The 21318-nt window shown below is 45.5% G+C and overlaps 1 protein-coding gene across 5 annotated transcripts in view; it reads left to right on the top strand.

The window, feature by feature from the left end:
• The window catches only part of NAALADL2 (N-acetylated alpha-linked acidic dipeptidase like 2), a 777627-nt gene that overhangs the window by 576107 nt on the left and 180202 nt on the right, over positions 1-21318 (top strand). For all 5 annotated transcript variants that reach the window (XM_081910933.1, XM_081910934.1, XM_081910935.1 and 2 more), the window contains 2 exons: positions 2031-2236; positions 10521-10649. In XM_081910933.1, the coding sequence (XP_081767059.1) occupies positions 2031-2236; positions 10521-10649 (335 nt within the window). The remainder of the gene's footprint in view (positions 1-2030; positions 2237-10520; positions 10650-21318) is intronic.

Below are 21318 nucleotides of genomic sequence, written 5' to 3'. Positions count from 1 at the left end.
AATCATCATGACAGACATAAATATTATGTTTCCAAGCAAATGTACCAGAACAATTTGAGGCTGGGCAGGGGCTTTTAAAGTCGTTCCTTTTTGATGTGCTTTAAAGCTATGGTTGCCACCTACAGTCTCTTGAAGTGAAATCTGGAGGCAGCTTGACATTACCTGCTGAGGTGACAAGTCTGAGGGATTTCTAAAGGGTTTTGACAAGACTAATGAATTTTACCAGGCTGTAGTTCTATAGGCAGTGGCAGGCGGTGGGCTCTGAATTTTCAGCGGTGCCCTGTGTGATGCTAACATTCAGCATCCCCGCTGCTCATGCTCTGCTCTGACAACATCTGGGGGCCAAAGATTGCGTGGACAGGCGGAGTCCCCAGATCCCGAGCGGTGGAATAACGACTCGAGACAACGTGCTATGGGATTAAATTGGCCACAACTAAATTTACTAAATTTCAAATGTGGGTAGACCTTGGCTCAGGCATTGGGCGTTCTCCCTCCCCAGTCCCCAGCCAGGGACCTAAGGAGCATCAGGGTTATCCAGTGCTTGTGTGGGGGATGGGCCGGCTCTGAAGAACATATGTTCAAGCAGAGATAGCCGCCACCGTTACACCGCCCCTGCAGGGGAGAGCAATGACGACCTTTCGGCGTACGGTCAAAGCCTCCCTTCAGAAACCCCTTTAACGGGGAACCCTGGTATCGCCGCTGCAAAGAGGAAGATGGACAAAAGGATTCCGCCCAAGGCCTGATACCGCCAAAGTTGTGACGTTTTGCTACGGGAAAGGCGAAACCTGCCAATGCAGGGAAATTCCTTTCCGGCCCTTTGACAGCGACCTTAACGTAGCAGCGCCCACATACCTGTGAAGAAAAGTTAACCTGCAAAATAATGCATTAACTGAGGGTGGGTAGGGTGGGAGAAGCTCTGGAGCCAAGTGAGGATTCCCAGGTAAGATCCTCCCTCTATTGTGTGGGCAGGTAATCCCTCTGCTACCTGGCCTGATCTCCTTGGCAACGCTTCCCCCAGGTGGGATTGGACAGCTGACTGGGGTAGGCGGAGACCTCCAGGTATCCCACCTGAGGGAAGGCGCAGCCAAGCCTATGCTGTTGGAGCCGCTCCAGATCTAGGGGCTGCACACGTCCACGCAAAGGTCACCCCCCGTTTCATGCGGGGAGCAGTCATTCTCCACATAAAGGCTCTTCTTATGTTCTTCTAACACCTCAGTGCCCATAGAGCAGGCATCCCCAATCCTCGACCCTCCAGATGTTTTGGACTACAATTCCCATCATCCCTGACCACTGGCCCTGTTAGCTAGGGATCATGGGAGTTGTAGGCCAAAACATCTGGAGGGCGGCAGGTTGGGGATGCTTGCTTTAGAGCAAAGAAGGCAACAGCCCACAGTGTCACATAGTGTTCAGATATGCCCATTTCGGTTTACTCCCCGAGGCACAGCCATGATCTCGGAAGAGTTCTGTACCGCGAGCTACAACATTACATGGAACCAGGCAGAGGACCTTCTCGGTAGTGACCCCCGCCCTGTAGAACGCCCTCCCACCAGATGTCAAAGAGAACTACTACTACCAGACTTCTAGAAGACATCTGAAGGCAGTCCTGTTTAGGAAAGCTTTTAATGTTTGGTGCATTATTGTATTTTAATATTTTGTTGGAAGAGTGGCTGGCGAAGTCCAGCCAGATGGGTGATAATAATAATAATAATAATAATAATAATAATAATAATAATAATAGGCTGGCACAGCAGGCAAATATGTTTGCATCTCTGGTTAGGATAAGGGTATCTAACTAAGGCTTAACAAGTATGAAGCTTTTGATTTCTCGTGAACAGACATCTTGAAGCCGGCTGATTTCAGTGGTGCACAGCAGATGCGATGCAGCTGGGCAGAAATGGGAAGGTTCAGCAAAACAATTAATGCTTTCAATGCCAATTTCTCATGCTGCTTAATTAACAACAACAAAAATTGCTTGGTTTTCTTTCCCTTTTCTTTCTTTCTTCTTCTTCTTCTCCTCCTCCCCATCCCAGATAGATATGTAATAGTTGGCAGCCACCACAGCACGTTAGGTGCCTACAGTGGGCAGCAGTGGGCTGATGGAACTGCCGTGATGACTACATTCATCCAGGCCTTGATGAGGAAAGTGAAGAAAGGATGGAGACCTGACCGGACCATCATTTTCTGCTCATGGGGAGAAACTGTGTTTGGCAAGATCGGCTCCTACGAGTGGGCAGAGGTAAGAAAATGCTGCCTTTTACCAATGTCCTTAAGCCAAGGGAAGTTGGGGTTGCCAGAAGGATTAGCACCAGCAACCAGCACCTTTGTTTTTGTTTTTTAAAGATATTTATTAAAGTTTAACAAATACAAAAAAAGAAGAATAGACAGTAATAATAAAAAGATTACAATACTTCAAAAATAAAGGAAAATACAAAACTAAAAAGGAAAAAAAGAAAAAGAAAAAAGAGAAAACCCAAAAACAATACAGTTAAACAATAACATTTAAAAACAATAACATCCAGTATTTTCATATCATTATCTTTCATTTACTTAATTCCATGACTTCCTCGCGCCTCCTTTTTTGTATTCTTAATTCATAATTGTCCTTTCCCTCTTTCTCAGATTTTGTTCCATAATTTATCTTAACGCAATTTAACCTTAAATTTTACACTTTAACCCATTAACAATCCATTTTAACTTAATTCTTTATAACCTTTCTGCTAATACCATGTGAGTTCATTCCAGCATCTTTCTAACATTCATTAATTTTACAATGTTTTTTTAAATATACTTTAAATTTTTTCCAATCTTCTTCCATCGACTCTTCTCCCTGGTCTCGGATTCTGCCAGTCATTTCCGCCATTTCCATTGGACACTAGCACTGTAAGGAGCTACAGTGGTACCTCTGATTACGAACTTAATTCGTTCCGGGGGTCCGTTCTTAACCTGAAACTGTTCTTAACCTGAGGTACCACTTTAGCTAATGGTGCCTCCCACTGCTGCCGTGCCGCTGGCGTGTGATTTCTGTTCTCATCCTGAGGTAAAGTTTTTAACCTGAGGTACTACTTCCGGGTTAGCGGAGTCTGTACCCCAAGTGTCTGCAACTCGAGGTGTTTGTAACCTGAGGTACCACTATACTGGTACCCTCATTAGAAAGCATACAGTTGGAAGGGACCATGAGGGTGAAATTCAGGAATCTTTTGTCGAACACGGGGTGCATTGCTGTGAGGGCTTTAATTGCAAATTAATGGGGAGAACAACTTAAAACTGGAAAAATTAGAATCTGAAAGAAACTCAAAGGTTTATAGATGGGTCATGGGTTCGAAACCCACGTTGGGCAAAAGATTTCTGCATTGCAGGGGGCTGGACTAGATGACCCTTTTCTTCCAACTCTGGAGACACCTAGCTTGGTCGTCCTAGGGGATTTTAACATCCATGCCGACACGACCTTACAAGGGGCAGCTCGGGACTTCGTGGAAAGCATGGCCTCCATGGGGCTGTCCCTGAATAAGTCTGGCCCAACCCATAGCCGCGGACATGCCTTGGACCTGGTGTTTACCTCTATGGATGTTGGTGATCTGACACTAAGTAAAAGTGAAACAAAAGAAGTGCCATGGTCAGATCACTTCCTGGTGCAACTGGACTTCTCTGCGACCCATCCCCTCTGCAGGGAGGTGGGACCAATTCGGATGGTCCGCCCCCGCCACTTAATGGATCCAAATGGTTTCCAGAGAGTGGTAGGGGATGCTTTATCCCATGTTGATGGCCTTTCAGCTGATTCCCTGGTGGCACGCTGGAATGCGGAGTTAACCAGGGCTATTGACTGTTTGGCTCTGAAGCGCCCTCTCCGATTGCATGGAGCCCGGAGAGCCCCATGGTTTTCCACGGATCTGAGGGCAATGAAACAATCGTTGAGACGGCTAGAGCGCCGGTGGCGGATAATCATTCCGAATCTGACCGGACACAGGTTAGAGCTCAACGTCGAGCCTACCAAGTGGCGATAGTGACGGCGAAGAAGAATTTCTTCACCGCCTCTATTGCATCTGCAGAAAACAGCAGCAGGAGACTTTTTCAGGTGGTTCACAATTTAGCGGAACCACCTGTAACATCGGGGCCCAGTACGGGCCACATATTCTCCTGCAATGATTTTGCAAAGTTTTTTGCAGATAAAATCGCTCAGATTCGGGAAGAAGTAGACTCCACCGTGGGAGCAGGGCCGGGGCGGGAGAGTGCTAGAGTTCTGTCTAGTCAAGTTGAGTGGGATCAATTCCAATCTGTTACCTCCGAGGATGTGGACAGGCTGCTTGGACGAGTGAAACCAACCACCTGTCTCCTGGATCCTTGCCCATCCTGGCTTATAAAAGCTAGCCGGGAAGGACTGGGCGATGGGCTTCGTGGGGTGGTGAATGCTTCCCTCCGTGAGGGAGCCTTCCCAGACCCACTGAAAGAGGCGGTTATTAAACCGCTTCTTAAAAAATCATCTTTAGATGCGGCCACAATGGCCAACTATCGCCCAGTCTCAAATCTTCCATTCTTGGGCAAGGTGATAGAGCGAGCGGTTGCCAAACAACTCCAGGCACGCCTGGAAGAAGCGGACCATTTGGATCCCTTCCAGTCGGGATTCAGGCCTCATCATGGGACTGAAACTGCCTTGGTCGCACTGGTTGATGATCTCCGGCGGGCTAGGGACAAAGGTGAGAGCTGTTTCCTAGTTCTGCTGGATCTCTCAGCGGCGTTTGATACCATCGACCATAACATCCTTCTGGACCGTCTTGAGGGGCTGGGAGCTGGGGGCACTGTCCTACAGTGGTTCCGCTCCTTCCTCCTGGGCCGTGTTCAGAAAGTGGTGGTGGGGGATGAGTGTTCAGACCCCTGGGCTCTCACTTGTGGGGTGCCTCAGGGTTCTGTCCTCTCCCCCATGCTTTTCAACATCTACATGCAGCCGCTGGGAGAGATCATCAGGAGGTTTGGGCTGGGTGTTCATCAGTATGCAGATGATACCCAGCTCTACCTCTCTTTTAAATCAGAACCAGTGAGGGCAGTGAAGGTCCTGTGTGAGTGTCTGGAGGCGGTTGGAGGATGGATGGCGGCTAACAGATTGAGGTTGAATCCTGACAAGACAGAAGTACTGTTTCTGGGGGACAGGAGGCGGGCAGGTGTGGAGGATTCCCTGGTCCTGAATGGGGTAACTGTGCCCCTGAAGGACCAGGTGCGCAGCCTGGGAGTCATTTTGGACTCACAGCTGTCCATGGAGGCACAGGTCAAATCTGTGTCCAGGGCAGCTGTTTACCAGCTCCATCTGGTACGTAGGCTGAGACGCTATCTGCCTGCAGACTGTCTCGCCAGAGTGGTGCATGCTCTGGTTATCTCCCGCTTGGACTACTGCAATGCACTCTACGTGGGGCTACCTTTGAAGGTGACTCGGAAACTACAACTAATCCAGAATGCGGCAGCTAGACTGGTGACTGGGAGCGGCCGCCGAGACCATATAACACCGGTCTTGAAAGACCTACATTGGCTCCCAGTACGTTTCCGAGCACAATTCAAAGTGTTGGTGCTGACCTTTAAAGCCCTAAACGGCCTCGGTCCAGTATACCTGAAGGAGCGTCTCCACCCCCATCATTCTGCCCGGACGCTGAGGTCCAGCGCCGAGGGCCTTCTGGCGGTTCCCTCATTGCGAGAAGCAAAGCTACAGGGAACCAGGCAGAGGGCCTTCTCGGTAGTGGCGCCCACCCTGTGGAATGCCCTTCCAGCAGATGTCAAAGCGATAAACAACTACCTGACATTCAGAAGACATCTTAAGGCAGCCCTGTTCAGGGAAGTTTTTAACGTGTGATATTTTATTGTATTTTTGGTTTTTATGGAAGCCGCCCAGAGTGGCTGGGGAGGCCCAGCCAGATGGGCGGGGTATAAATAATAAATTATTATTATTATTATTATTATTATTATTATTATTATTATTATTATTATTATTAAATAATTTTTTATTAATTTTCCAACACAAAGCAGCTCAGCCCCTTGGGAGTGTCTGTTGACTGAAATGTTTGCAAGGTTTCCGGCATGCCTACCAAAGAGCTTTATTGACTTAAATGAAGATGATCTCATTTTTTAGAAAAAAATGCATTACAGACTCATATTTTTTCGGTGGTGACTGATGAGTCAGCAGCAAGGTAAACAAGGTGAATGAGACGCCTAAAAATTGTAGAAGGGAACTGAGCACTGCCTGCTATTAGTTCACACCAATGCAAGCAATTAATCACAAGTGCTTTTCAGAGTCCCCCCCGCAATTTGTAGACAATTAAAGTGTTCCTCCGTGGCAAACAAAAGCTAAGCAGAGTCAACTGAAATGGTGAGCCTACCAGATGAAAATAATTTTCTAGAGGTATGTCAGAATCCATTGAGGGCACAAGAAGTGTTAATGAGACAATCTGTCAATCTGGTAGAAGTCCCTACCTTTCTCAGTCAATCAGCGACGTGGAGGAAACTGGGTAAATAAGCAGTAAGGACAATCTAGGTGGGTGGTTAATTGGTACATGCCTGTCTGTCAGATCAGACAACAAAGCAAAGCAGAAGGAAAAGATGGATGGGAAAATGTTAAAACTTAGGATAAACACATACTAGCACATTTAATCAGAGCACTTGAATAAGATGGATCAGAACAGGTACATGTTTTACTTGGCCTGTTGTGATCCTCTGTATCCAAAACAATGAAGAATATGAAACTGTAACAGCTATTATCATATTATTATTTTTTTGGAATTGTTGCATTATCAGTTTCATTCAACTGCGGTGAATTATGGTGCTTCAGTTTATGATTCCCAATTTACCATTCCCAGCTATTTAAAATCAAACAGCACACCAAGGTAAACAGTTGTTCTCAGACTTCGGCTTTCTATTTGCAGCATGCATAAGTGTATTTAATAATGTTGCAACGTGCCCTCCTTGAGTTACAGCATGCTGATTGACTTGAATAAAGGATGTGTGTCTCTCGCTCTAACACACACACAATACAAATGTGAAGGGGGCTTCAGCAGCAGTGCCTTTCCCCCCCTGCTGCTGAGCGAAGTGTCAACAATGCTGTTATCTCTACGGATTACCATTGGGCTTTCACATGAATGGGTCCAAGGGACGTGGGAAGTAAAGTCCTAGGCAGCTAATTTGGGAGGAAGAGATTTGCACATGGGTACATCAGTGCACACATAGGGCCCTTTCACATGAACACCGGATTTGCAGCGGTTGAGAGGAATGTCCAACACCCATGCCATCAAGAGGGGAAGGGGCAGCACTTCATGCCCAACCCTACCTCAGTGAGCTTTATCAATGTGCCCAAAGCCTGTGGCCATATCATCAGATGGGCTTCAAGGGTTATAGCATCTGATAGTCATAGTTGTGTCTAGCAACACATGTAGCTCATCTTTGAATGTGTGGAAGTGGGAGCCCTAGTCGGGTGTTCATAAAGAAGGAATGAGCACACAGTGAGGGGAGAACTTGCTGGAGTGCCCCCTCTCATTTGAAAAGGGGAGGACAGGAAGGAATGTGCTTGTTCACCCCCTGTCCCAAGCCACATTGCTCTCTGTGGTTTCTAGGGTGACTGTGTGTTGAGGAGAATCCTCCTATACAGGGCAGATGCCACTACTGAGAAGGCCCTCTGCCTGGTTCCCTGTAACCTCACTTCTCACAGTGAGGAAACTGCCAGAAGTCCCTCAGAGCTGGACCTCAGTGTCCGGGCTGAATGATGGGGGTGGAAACGCTCCTAGAGGTATACTAGACCGAGGCTGTTTAGGGATTTAAAGGTCAGCACCAACACTTTGAATTTGCTTGGAAACGTACTGGGAGCCTAGGTAGGTCTTTCAGGACCAGTGCTATATGGTCTTGGTGGCTATGCCCAGTCGCAAGTCTAGCTGCCACATTCTGAATTAGTTGTAGTTTCTGAGTCACCTTCAAAGTATCTCTGTGTAGAGCGCATTGCAGTAGTCCAAGCGGGAGAGAACCAGAGCATGCACCACTCTGGCGAGACAGTCTGCAGGCAGGTAGGGTCTCAGCCTGCGTACCAGATGCAGCTGGTAGACAGCTGCCCTGGACACAGAATTGACCTGCACCTCCATGGACAACTGTGAGTCCAAAATGACCCCCCGGCTGCGCACCTGGTCCTTCAGGGGCACAGTTACCCCATTCAGGACCAGGGAGTCCCCCACACCCGCCTGCCCCCTATTTCCCCAAAACAGTGCTTCTGTCTTGTCAGGATTCAACCTCAATCCGTTAGTTGCCATCCATCCTCCAACTGCCTCCTGGCACTCACACAGGACATTCACCGCTTTCACTGGTTCTGATTTAAAAGAGAGGTAGAGGGGGTGGCAGTAAGATGCTTGTGCATACTCTCTCCCTCCACCCAACATTGCAAGTGGCTGCAGCATAGGTGGTAATGGGTCACTGAGGCCCCTTACAACAGCTGGGCGAAGCTAGACTAGATACCTCCCCTTCTCCTTGGGCTGCTTTCATCCCAGAGGTCAACGAGGCTTCCTTCCGAATTGTCCTTTGTTCCCAAATTAGCATTAAAGAATGGGTATTCCTGGGGAAAGCAGTGAGGCAAAAAAAGGGGGGAAAGCACAGAGGTTTGAAGTGTGAATCTGTGCCTAGAAAGTGTGGTGCAAAAAGTGTGGATACCACCCCTCATGCTGGTGATCATTAGAAGAAAAATGCCTATCTTGCTTTGACTTGGATGCCTTTACAAGAGATTTAGCCCAATTCGTGGAGTATAAGGCTATCAATGTCTATTAGCCACAAAGTATTAAGATGGAGGGCACAAGGAGAAGGGGACGACAGAGGGCGAGATGGTTGGACAGTGTTCTCAAAGCTACCAACATGAGTCTGACCAAACTGCGGGAGGCAGTGTAAGACAGGAGTGCCTCGTGTGATCTGGTCCATGGGGTCATGAAGAGTCAGACATGACTAAATGACTAAAGAACAACAAATTACTTCCACTATTGGAGGCAGCACATTGCTGGGTACTAGCCTCTGGGAATCACAGGTAGGGAGAAGGCTGTTATACTCAGGTCCTCCGGAAAAATAATCTCTCAAAGGACCTGTTGATGGCATTTTACCATTGTACTGTTGAGAGTGTATTAACTTATGGTCTCTGTTTTAAACACAGTGTAAGGTAGTCTCTAGGGACGTGGGTGGCGCTGTAGATTAAACCACAGAGCCTAGGACTTGCCAATCAGAAGGTCGGCGGTCCGAATCCCCGTGACAGGGTGAGCTCCCATTGCTCGATCCCTGCTCCTGCCAACCTAGCAGTTCAAAAGCACATCAAAGTGCAAGTAGATAAATAGGTACCGCTCTGTTGGGAAGGTAAACGGCATTTCCGTGCGCTGCTCTGGTTCGCCAGAAGTGGCTTAGTCATGCTGGCCACATGACCCGGAAGCTGTACGCCAGCTCCCTCGGCCAATAAAGTGAGATGAGCGCCGCTACCCCAGAGCCGGCCATGACTGGACCTAATGGTCAGGGGTCCCTTTACCTTTACCTAAGGTAGTCTCTGGGACGCGGGTGGCGCTGTGGGTTAGAGGGAAGAGGGTGGAAAAGCAAATTTAGGCCTGGCTCTTCTCAGGTGCTTTATGAAGACAGCGGCAGCTGTAAAACTCTAATGGAGAGATTTGACAGGGGATGCTGCCGTAACAAAGTTGAAGTGTGCTGAAATTATTGCTAAATGGAAAGGGGTATGATTTGCTTGGGATCATGTATAAGCAATGCACGGCTTTTCTTTTTTTAAAAAAGCCTATTCCTTGCAACGGAGTGATGTTTTTAGAATGAGCTGTGGGAGGTGGGGGCGAAGTACCAAAAGGGCCCCTTGTAACTGACTGGAAGCAAAATTTGTTTAGTTCCACTTCAAATCATCTTTACATCAGACATAATTGTGTTACACCCCTTCTGCTTGGCGTAAAGAGCCTCTTCATAGAACAAGCGGCTCATTACTGGGAAGGCAAATGGGAAATAATTGAAATGTGGCTCATGCAGATCCCTTTGCCTTAAAAAAAACATAATAAAGTGACAACACTGGAGAAAGGATGCAATTCAAATCTAAAATAATGGTTGCCTGGTCTGAAACATCAAGTGCGTTGAGAGTGTGTCATTGATTGCATTTGAAGTTTGGTGTCTTGTCAGAGGCAAGTTTAAGATTTTTTCCCCTTCTTAAATAAAACAACTTCCTGTTATTTTGCAGTATGTAATGTTTTCATTCTCAGCTTTAGAACTGTAGAGATTCTTAATTCCTTCAGGCCCTGTTTTTCATTTTGTTTCAGACGATGTGAGAAAAGGAATTATAACCTTGCTAGAGAGAAATTAAACAAAGGCGTTCTTTGAAGTTCCTAAAATGATATTATAGAGGGTGGGGGAAATGAGTTAATTATTACTTAGGGAATTGGAGTGGGTAGTAAAACACAACACACACTCTTCCCTTTGCAAGGGATTAAATGAATATTGTACATCTTAAATGTGATCCTCTTATTCAGTATGATTGCTTGTTTCAGGATCTCAAGGAAGTTCTCCAGAGGAACGCTGTGGCATATGTGAGTCTCCACGACCCAGTAAGGGGCAAAGCAGTTTTGCATACCATCGCATCTCCTTCTCTTCAGCAACTGGCAACTGAGATTAGAAAGGTGAGAACCTTATTCAATTCCTTGTGATGTTTAAATCAGGGGTAAAGCGAAAATTCATATTTGAAATTTGCAAATATCATGACACTGTGCAATAAAAACCATTGCAATATCATATAATCATAAAATACAGAATGGCCAACATTGAATCAAATCCATCCTCTTAAAAACACATGGCAATAGGCGATTATATGTCAGAATTGTGGGCACCTGTTTCGTTTCAATGGCAGCAGTGTCCCAAACTCTATGGAAAAATAACATTAGTTCATGTAGAAATTAAATATATGGGAGATAAGTGTAGGAGTCTTCCCCAAATCATCACTGTGATCAGGCATTTTATATTTCAGCGTGATATTTTTCTTCTTCTGGAGGTTTTGGTCTTCGAGAGCTTGAATGATCAAAAGTGCCCAAAGCTACAGAATTCCTGTACACATAAGCATAGATTTGTAGAGAAAGTACCTTAAGGGTAATTGAGTATAACCCCCTGCAACACAGGAATCTCAGCTAAAGCATCCATGACAGATGGCCAACCCCAACCTCTGCTTTAAAACCTCCAAAGGGGAGTCCACTGCCTTCTGAGGGAGTCCGTGTAAAGTCTTATGTCCATGTTGGGTTGCCAGACCTCCGGGTCTGACCTGAAGTCTCCAGTTTGCCTGGCCGCCTCCAGCTGGTAAGCAGAGGGCTTGGCTCTCTAGGTGGGTAAGAGAGCTTTTAATAATAAAAAATATTTTAAAATATATATTAAGAAGAGCATGCATGCAACTTGCAAACTTCAGCCCAGCACAGGAGTGCCAACTTGGCTTCGTGACCATGGGTGCCCAGGGTCATGGATGCCATGCAGCGTGGCATGGCCCTGGCACTGGAATTTGTGGGTGCCTGACCATTCATGGGGAATTTTGTGGTTGCACCCAGGCCCCAGGGAGTTGGCGCAGCAGGAGCTGGCTGCAAATTATAGCATAGAGACTCTGGGGAGAACTATCTTCCTCTGCTCTGCTCTGCTCTCCTCTCCTAATTAATTTCCATCTCCAGGGCCTGCTTCTGTGACATCACCAGGGCCCATTCCTAGGTCTCAGATTTGGCTTCTGAAATCTCAGGGACTGGGATGCTCCTGACCTACCAAGTCTACGTGAACGTCGTTTTGGAAGGTCAGGGCCTACCTAAAAATTTCGGACCACGTGCCATTGTTCTCACAGAGCAGCTTTATTGTTTGGGCAGGTTGCCGTTTCTACCCATTAAATGATTGTCGTTACAAAGAGTTAAGTGGGCTGATGCTATATAAATAAATGAGGGGAATGGGAAATCTCCACTTAGCTTGGAATAATGTGCAGAAGCAAATTTCTTGCTCGGACGCGTTACTTTGAGGGGGTGCTCATCTTCAATTCTTTAATTGGTTGCAAGGGATGTTGTTGCTTGGCACATAAACAACATGCAAGCACTCATTTTATTTGCCTGTCGTGGGGATTCTGGCTGATATACTGAATTAAAAAGAAGACGGCTGATTTAAATATTTGGATTATTAAGCCAAAGAGGAATTCAAACAATTTGAGACCTTTGGAAAGTGAGAGTGAACTCTGTTCAGCCATGCTAATTATTGTCCACATTGATGGCAGGAGGCTTCTGCCAAGTTACATTTGTGCCTCTGACTGTTTTGTGAGGGAAGTTGCCATTTGTTGGCTGGCTGTGCTAATGAATCACCATTTATTTGGCAGACTGTCACTGGAAACTCAGAGTGGGTTGGTACGGAAATTAAATCTCCCAAATAAGACCATTAATTCATTAGTCTTGAATTTACATTCCGCATGCACAGAAGTTATCCTTGACGGATCAATTAGTTGACATTCCCCAGGGATTGCCTTGTTAGTCTGTTGCAGCGAAAACAAAAAGAGAACTTTGTGGCACCTCGAAGGCCAAACAAAAAGATTGTGGCGGAAGATTTTGTGAGCAACTGGAAGAGTGCTGGTCAGCTTCTTCTCTCACATGCAATGAATGAATGTCTCCTCGTGCCATCTCTCCCACTTACAAAGCCTCACACTTTGTATTGTACAGTGGTACCTCTGGTTACCTACTTAATTCGTTGCGGAGGTCCGTTCTTAACCTGAAACTGTTCTTAACCTGAAGCACCACTTTAGCTAATGGGGCCTCCTGCTGCTGCCGCGCCATTTCTGTACTCATCCTGAAGCAAAGTTCTTAACCTGAAGTACTATTTCTGGATTAGCGGAGTCTGTAACCTGAAGCATATGTAACCTAAAGCATATGTAACCTGAAGCGTATGTAACCCGAGCTACCACTGTATACTATCCGGAATCTGTGCAATTTTATGTTTCTGAGATCCATTTTTTAGATTATGGATGCGTTTTTGTATTTATTTTTTTACTATATCTGAGAATAAGAAATATTTCTCATTTACACCACTTCATAAACATTTGTTGGGAAGCAGTTTATAAATGAAGATTTAGGAATGTAAGAAGGCATTGATTTCTGCTCCAAACTATATTCGCCACTTACTTTGCTGTTTCTTTTCCACTGCACTTCAGCTTCCAAAAAAACTATGATATTTGACTCACTGCCTGCTGTGGAAGAGTATTATGTAATCAGTCACACCATTTTTGCATTGTTATGTTATTCTGCATCATTCATTTCAGTGCAAAGGAAATATAATGCAAATGTGTGTGGGGGGGTGTCATCAATCATGTATCATTTGTGGACTGAAAACCACCACAACCATGAACAGAAATTATGTATGAACCACAACAATGAATAATTATCATTTCAGGCATTTGAGAGAGATCCCACTTTGCCTTGCACAAGTCGTGAATCTTTCTAAAGCAACCTGCTTCATTTTGGGATGCAAGATTCATTCAGATCCACTGCACATTCATAGCAAAGGCAAATTAGCAGGGGGAGCTAATGTTGCAAAATTATTGTTGGATTATAACCATTGGTCATGCTGGCTGGGGCTGAAGGAAACATAGAATAGTAGAGTTGGAAGGGACCTCCAGGGTCATCTAGTCCACCCCCCTGCAATGCAATAGAAACTGCAGTCCAACGATATTTCGACAGTATCATGTTGGCTACCCCTGATGAATAAGCTCTCCTAATCAGTTGGGTGCACATTTCGATAGCTCTCAACAGGCCAGCCATGTGTCACACTTATCCATGCCATCTATTACTAGCACAAAGAGGGGGGAAAGGAAACATTAATACTGGAATGAAGTTTAGGACATGGTTGCCTTGCCAGTGTAACCTATGCATTGCTGAACTTTATCCTCTCAATCTTTATAACATCTTAAGAATTGTTAGGATTACTGGGAAAGGGGCTAAGACTCCGATGACAGGAGGGGAAAGTGAGCAGAGATACTGTCGGCATGCAGAGGGCCTGGAGGCCAGCTGACTAGCCCCGTCCCATCCCACTGTAAAGACCATCACCTCTGCTCCGACGTAAATCAGCGACCTGGGCTTCTGAGCCAGGGCACACTATCAGCAGATCAAACTGCACACACAGAATAGGCATGAGGCTTGTGGAAGCATACTACAACTACAGATTTATTAATCATAAATCAGGACAAAGAAACATGTCATCTCTCTCGCGTGTCGTCTCAGAGAGAACAGCTAAAAACAAAAGCTATACACAACGGAAGTTCGCAGCAAGCTGTGCTGGAATGTAAACAGACATGTGACACGTATGAATCCCATGTTTGTTCCTTAAGGTGGAATGGAAATGTCAACAGATACCACCTGCTCTTCATTATTTTGCTGTGATTCCGTCATTGCAGGGGGTTAGACTAGATGGCCCTTGGAGGACTCTTCCAAATCTGTGATTCTATGATTTGGAAGCCTCTGGGATTGGGATTCCCAAGCATGAGGCGAGGTTTTGTGTTTGTGTCAACTGCATCTGCTGGGCCCTTGAGTATGTTGCATTCTGAGGGCAGCCAGTCCTTTAAATATCCTAGTCCTCAGGTTTTGAATATCAAAACAATTGCCTTGAATTGAACTCAGAAAGGAACTGCGAGCCAGTAAATTACCTGTGTAATATGCAATCTTAAAAAAAAGAAAGAAAGAAAAAGGTTGCACTTAAGATTCTGGCTGTCAGGTCTCGCGCAAGTTTGTAGTTTCCAAATTATTTCCAAGGACAGCCTCTTGAATCCAATTTGAATTGTTACCAAAGCATGTATGGCGTTTGCCAGACCAGTTGTGTTATTGTACATGTAATAAGAGCAAGAGAGCATAAAGACTCAAAGCAGTGGCAGCTCCATGTCTCTTATAAAGCCTCGTTACACCCTGGAAGAGGGGGAAGTGTACCCTACGGGACTTTTTGATCAAATCCATTATGCACAATACAAAAGATTAGCAGTAATAAAAAAAACAATGTGTTATGACAATATATGTGGCATAATAATAATAAAAATCCATTGTAGCTTCATATTAAAGGTTCCCTAATGTGAATTTGGACTATAAAGTCACTGGGTAAATTTATTCTGTAGTCTTCTGCTTAAATCTATAATTGTATAAAGTGTGCATGAAGTGAAATCATTATCTCTACTGTTGATAAAACAGTAATTGTGTCCTCGTTGTTGCTGTTGTTTGTCCTTATCTTGAATGCAGCCTTTGAGTCATTTAGCATTCTGCAAAGCAGAATTCTTGGGCTTCCTCATAAAAGAAGGTATTTGCATCTGTCAATCAAGCTTTTTTAATTAACCAGAAGAGCAAACCCAAAATCATAGATCATATTTACAAGATATCTGCCAGTAATCATGTACAATGAGTTATCTCTGCAACTGAAATATCATTGCATCCCCGGCGTCCATACAGAAACAAGACACCAAAGATGAATAAATATGTTAGTCATAGCCTCTCCAGCTGCTAGGTCAGGCTTCCACTCCTGTTATCTCTCTTGGTCTGTTTTTGTACCCAGCCTGCCAGCATATGGGATGCTCACTTTACTAACAGGGAGGTGATAGTCCTATATTACATGAATTTGGGGAAGGGCCCTAGCTTAGTGTTGTAGAACATTTGCTGCATGCAAAAGATCTCAGGTTCAGCCTCTGGGATCTCCTCATGTCTGAAACCCCAGAAAACCACTCCTGACTCCAACTTTTTGGGGATGGTGAGAACATTTGGAATGTTCTGCAGTGGGTACATGACATAACATATGTCTGGCAAGCAATCAAGCCCCAATGCGAAGTAATGACTCTCCAGCAGTTTTATGTACGTGGCTCTGTGGTCTAAACCACTGAGCCTCTTGGGCTTGCCGATCAGAAGGTCAGTGGTTCAAATCCCCGCGACAGGGTGAGCTCCCATTACTCAGTCCCAGCTCCTGCCAACCTAGCAGTTCAAAAGCATGCCAAAAAGTGTAAGTAGAAAAATAGGTACCGCTCCGGCGGGAAGGTAAACAGCGTTTTCGTGTCCTGCTCTGGTTTTGGTGTTCTGTTGCACCAGAAGCTGCTTAGTTATGCTGGCCACATGACCTGCAAAAACTGTCTGTGGACAAACGCCGGCTCCCTCGGCCTGTAAAGTGAGATGAGCGCCACAACTCCAGAGTCGTCTGTGACTGGACTTAACTGTCAGGGGTCCTTTTGTTGTTGTTTAGTCGTTTAGTCGTGTCCGATTCTTCGTGACCCCATGGACCAGAGAACGCCAGGCACCTCTGTCCTCTACTGCCTCCCGCAGTTTGGTCAAACTCATGCTGGTAGCCTCGAAAACACTATCCAACCATCTCGTTCTCTGTCGCCCCCTTCTCCTTGTGCCCTCCATCTTTCCCAACATCAGGGTCTTCTCCAGGGAGTCTTCTCTTCTCATGAGGTGGCCAAAGTACTGGAGCCTCAGCTTCACAATCTGTCCTTCCAGTGAGCACTCAGGGTTGATTTCCTTCAGTATGGAGAGGTTTGATCTTCTTGCAGTCCATGGGACTCTCAAGAGTCTCCTCCAGCACCATAATTCAAAAGCATCAATTCTTCGGCGATCAGCCTTCTTTATGGTCCAGCTCTCACTTCCATACATCACTACTGGGAAAACCATAGCTTTAACTATACGAACCTTTGTTGGCAAGGTGATGTCTCTACTTCTCAAGATGCTGTCTAGGCCTGTCATTGCCCTTCTCCCAAGAAGCAGGCGTCTTTTAATTTCGTGGCTGCTGTCACCATCTGCAGTGATCATTGAGCCCAAGAAAGTAAAATCTCTCACTACCTCCATTTCTTCCCCTTCTATTTGCCAGGAGGTGATGGGACCAGTGGCCATGATCTTCGTTTTTTTGATGTTGAGCTTCAGACCATATTTTGCGCTCTCCTCTTTCACCCTCATTAAAAGGTTCTTCAATTCCTCCTCACTTTCTGCCATCAAGGTTGTGTCATCTGCATATCTGAGGTTGTTGATATTTCTTCCGGCAATCTTAATTCCGGCTAGGGATTCATCCAGCCCAGCCTTTCGCATGATGAATTCTGCATATAAGTTAAATAAGCAGGGAGACAAAATACAGCCTTGTCGTACTCCTTTCCCAATTTTGAACCAATCAGTTGTTCCATATCCAGTTCTAACTGTAGCTTCTTGTCCCACATAGAGATTTCTCAGGAGACAGATGAGGTGATCTGGCACTCCCATTTCTTTAAGAATTTGCCATAGTTTGCCGTGGTCGACACAGTCAAAGGCTTTTGCATAGTCAATGAAGCAGAAGTAGATGTCTTTCTGGAACTCTCTAGCTTTCTCCATAATCCAGCGCATGTTTGCGGTCCTTTACCTTTTACCTATTTTTTATTTTACAAAAAGACACATCCCATCCAGAGCCCGGCATCTTGCCTGCTCGCATTTACATTTGTTGGTCAGTCTGAAGTTTCGCCTTTCCCACAGCAGGAAGGACACCAGACTCCTCCTTTCTCCCCTTGCCCTTCCATTGCCTTCTGATTTTATCCAGATGCCTGGATCAGGGACTGAGAGCCTGACCTCCCTCCTCCTCCTCACTCCCACTTGACCCAGACTCAGACCACCGCTTATCTGCTGATTGCCTAGCAACTCTCTGCCTGCCTTCCAACTCTTCCTCTCCTTGAGAGCTAATACGTCTCCAGGAAGGAGGGTCAAACTGCCCTTTCTCGATTCTGACAGCCATCTGCAGAGTCGGACCCTCATTCATTTAGTTCAATCTCTAAGTCTAACTCACCCCCTGCACTCTGGGGGGGGGAGGGCACGTTCCTGACAACACAAAATGGTTGCCACATTGAAAAGAGCAGGAAAAGAGTAGGGGTATTATTGGGTTGTTCTTTTTCATTTATAGTTTGTGTTTTATAGTTTTATATTATGATTTTATCTTGCAAAACCTCCCTGAGACCTGCAGGCATGGGGCAGTATACAATTTTAATAAATGATAATAATAATAAATAATAAGAGATAGGGCCATAGAATGGTGCAGGCATGTCCCCCCCCCCCACTTCAACCCCCCTCTTCATCAATGGAAAAGGGCACCTACATTGGTCACCACCACGTTTACCCACAGAGAGAAGCTCTTTGCACCTCTCTTCCGACCAGAATGGAATGGAAAGTGTCCAATCTAGGTGTGCAATGAAACACAACATGTTTAAGGGAGTGTTCAATACAGGTATGGATTTTAAGAAAAACACTCAAGAGTAGGAGCTGGTAGGGAGGACGATAATGTAAAACCCCTGTAGATTTTGTGTTTTGAGCTTTTTTAAAAAAAAGAAGCATGGAAATGCCATAATATCCAATTTTTCTGGTAAGATTTCTTTGAGATTCTTCTACCCCTTGCTTCTGCATGCATGACTTAAGCTGCCCCCTGCTCCACCCACAGATCTTGAACACAAGATTTCAGCCAGCTCTGGTAGAATTAACCCAACAAGCCGCTTCTGATCATCAGAGGTTGGGAACTGTTGACAGGCATTGCACACTTCAGATTAAAAGCAAAGAAGTGACACCTTTTCTTATAAACCAAATGTCAGTTTCTTGGAGAATCAATGCCACTGCATAGATGTAAGCGTGAAGTTTAATGTTTCAAATGGATTAATTCAGCTCAAGTAAGTAAGAGATCATGCCTCATTAACGGCAGCTTTTTGGAGTATTATTACTTCAGGCACATCAGTCTCCAAGTAACTTTTCCCCCACCAAACTTAGAGTGGCATGAAAATGTAGAAAGGAGAAGAGGAGATGCTGTGTGAGGGACCACATTAGAAATGCGACAGGTACTTCCTGCAGTGTTAGAGATGAAAAAGGAAAGCCACTGGGGGATGGCAGGCAGAGATAAAGCCCTTTCTATTGTGGCTTTCTGCATATGGAATTCCCTTAAAAACAGAGGGTGCTGCCTTGTGCTGAATGAGGCAATTGTTCCATTGCATTGAGTTTTGTCTACTGGCAGTAGCTCACTGGGATCCCAGAAAGGGGACATGCCCAGCCTCATCTGAAGATCACAGAATCATAGAATCATAGAGTTGGAAGAGACCACAAGGGCCAAGCAGGAAACACCATCAGAGCACTCCTGACATATGGTTGTCAAGCCTCAGCTTAAAGACCTCCAAAGAAGGAGACTCCACCACACTCCTTGGCAGCAAATTCCACTGTCGAACAGCTCTTACTGTCAGGAAGTTCTTCCTAATGTTTAGGTGGAATCTTCTTTCTTGTAGTTTGGATCCATTGCTCCGTGTCCGCTTCTCTGGAGAAGCAGAAAACAACCTTTCTCCCTCCTCTATGTGGCATCCTTTTATATATTTGAACATGGCTATCATATCACCCCTTAACCTTCTCTTCTCCAGGCTAAACATGCCCAGCTCCCTTAGCCGTTCCTCATAAGGCATCGTTTCCAAGCCTTTGACCATTTTGGTTGCCCTCCTCTGGACACGTTCCAGTTTGTCAGTGACTAAGCCGCTTCTGGCGAATCAGAGAAGCGCACGGAAACTCCATTTACCTTCCCGCCAGAGTGGTACCTATTTATCTACTTGTACTTTGACATGCTTTCGAACTGCTAGGTTGGCAGGAGCAGGGACCGAGCAACGGGAGCTCACCCCGTCATGGGGATTCGAACCGCTGACCTTCTGATGAGCAAGTCCTAGGCTCTGTGGTTTAACCCACAGTGCCACCCGGGTCCCGTTCTCCCTGGTACTAGGGGTTAATTGAAGATATCTCCCATTGTTATTGGTCACTGGACTGTTGTGATAATGGTTTGACTCTTATTGGTTGCTTTTTTTGTTGGCTGGTTGGTTTTGTAAATATTGTATAAGGTTAAAATAGGGAGGAAATATGTTCCTTGGGCGGTGTGTAAGATGACTGGTCATGTGTGGATGCCTGATTATCATCTTCCAAAGCAACTACTCTATTTCAAATTTAAAAATGGAAAGTGTAATGCTGGTGGTCAACAAAAGAGGTTAAAAAACTCTCTCAAGGCAAATCTGAAAAAGTGTAGTATAAACACCGACAACTGGGAAACACTGGCCTGCAAGCTTTCCAATTGGAGAACAGCCTTTACCAAAGGTGTCATGGGCTTTGAAGACACCCGAACTCAGGATGAAAGGGAGAAATGTGCTAAGAAGAAGGCACGTTTGGCAAACCCTCACCATGATCAACTCCCGCCCAGAAACCTCTGTCCCCACTGTGGAAGGATGTGTGGATCCAGAATTGGCCTCCACAGTCACTTACAGACTCATTGTTAAAACTGTGTTTATGGAAGACAATCTTACTTGGCTACGAGTGATAAGAAGAAGAAGAAGAAGAAGAAGAAGAAGAAGAAGAAGAAGAAGAAGAAGAAGAAGAAGAAATGCAATTGAATTAAATGCTATCAATCAATCAATCAATCAATCAGTCTAGGGTCTTCCAAACTTGGGTCTCCAGCTGTTGTAGAACTACAACTCCAATCATCCCCAGCTACCAGGAACAGTGGTCAGGGATGATGGGAGTTGTAGGCCAACAACAGCTGGAGATCCAAGTTTGGAAAACTCTGAATTAGTCAATCAAGATGAATAAAGATGGCTGGCTCAAGGTCACTGTGTGCTTCAGCCTCCTTGGAGCCTTACTTTTGTGATCAAATTAATAATAATAATAATAATAATAATAATAATAATAATAATAATAATTGCTTATACGCTGCCCATCTGGCTGCGCCTCCTAAGCCACTCTGGGTGGCTTCTAACAGGACCTCAAAAACACAATAAAAGATCAAACATAAAACTTCCCTAAACACTTCTGCCTTCAGATGTCTTCTAAAAGTCAGATAGTTGTTTATTTCCTTGACATCTGATGGGAGGGTGTTCCACAGGGTGGGTGCCACTACTGAGAAGGCCCCCTGCCTGGTTCCCTGTAACCTCACTTCTCACAGTGATGGAACCTCCAGAAGGCACTCAGAGCTGGACCTCAGTGTCTGGGCTGATTGATGGGGGTGGAGATGCTTCTTCAGGTACACTGGGCCGAGGCTGTTTAGGGCTTTAAATGGCCCAATTCAACACTTTGAATTGTGCTTGGAAACATACTGGGAGCCAATGTAGATATTTCAGGACAGTAGAATCCTTAGATCAAGGGTTGCCAACCTTTTTTGGGACCATCTGGAATTTTGAGAAAGTGACGTGGGTGCCAGTCACAAAATGGCTGCTGTAAGGGTGGTGTTTAACATAAGATGGCTGCCACAGGGGTGTATAGGAGAGGTCGAACCAGTGCAAAACAAAACGAAACAGTAAGCGCAAACCATCTC

This window comes from Podarcis melisellensis (assembly GCF_964234715.1).
Source record: "Podarcis melisellensis genome assembly, chromosome: 5".
NCBI classification, from domain to species: domain Eukaryota; kingdom Metazoa; phylum Chordata; class Lepidosauria; order Squamata; family Lacertidae; genus Podarcis; species Podarcis melisellensis.
This window is presented reverse-complemented; position numbering and strand designations above follow the sequence as displayed.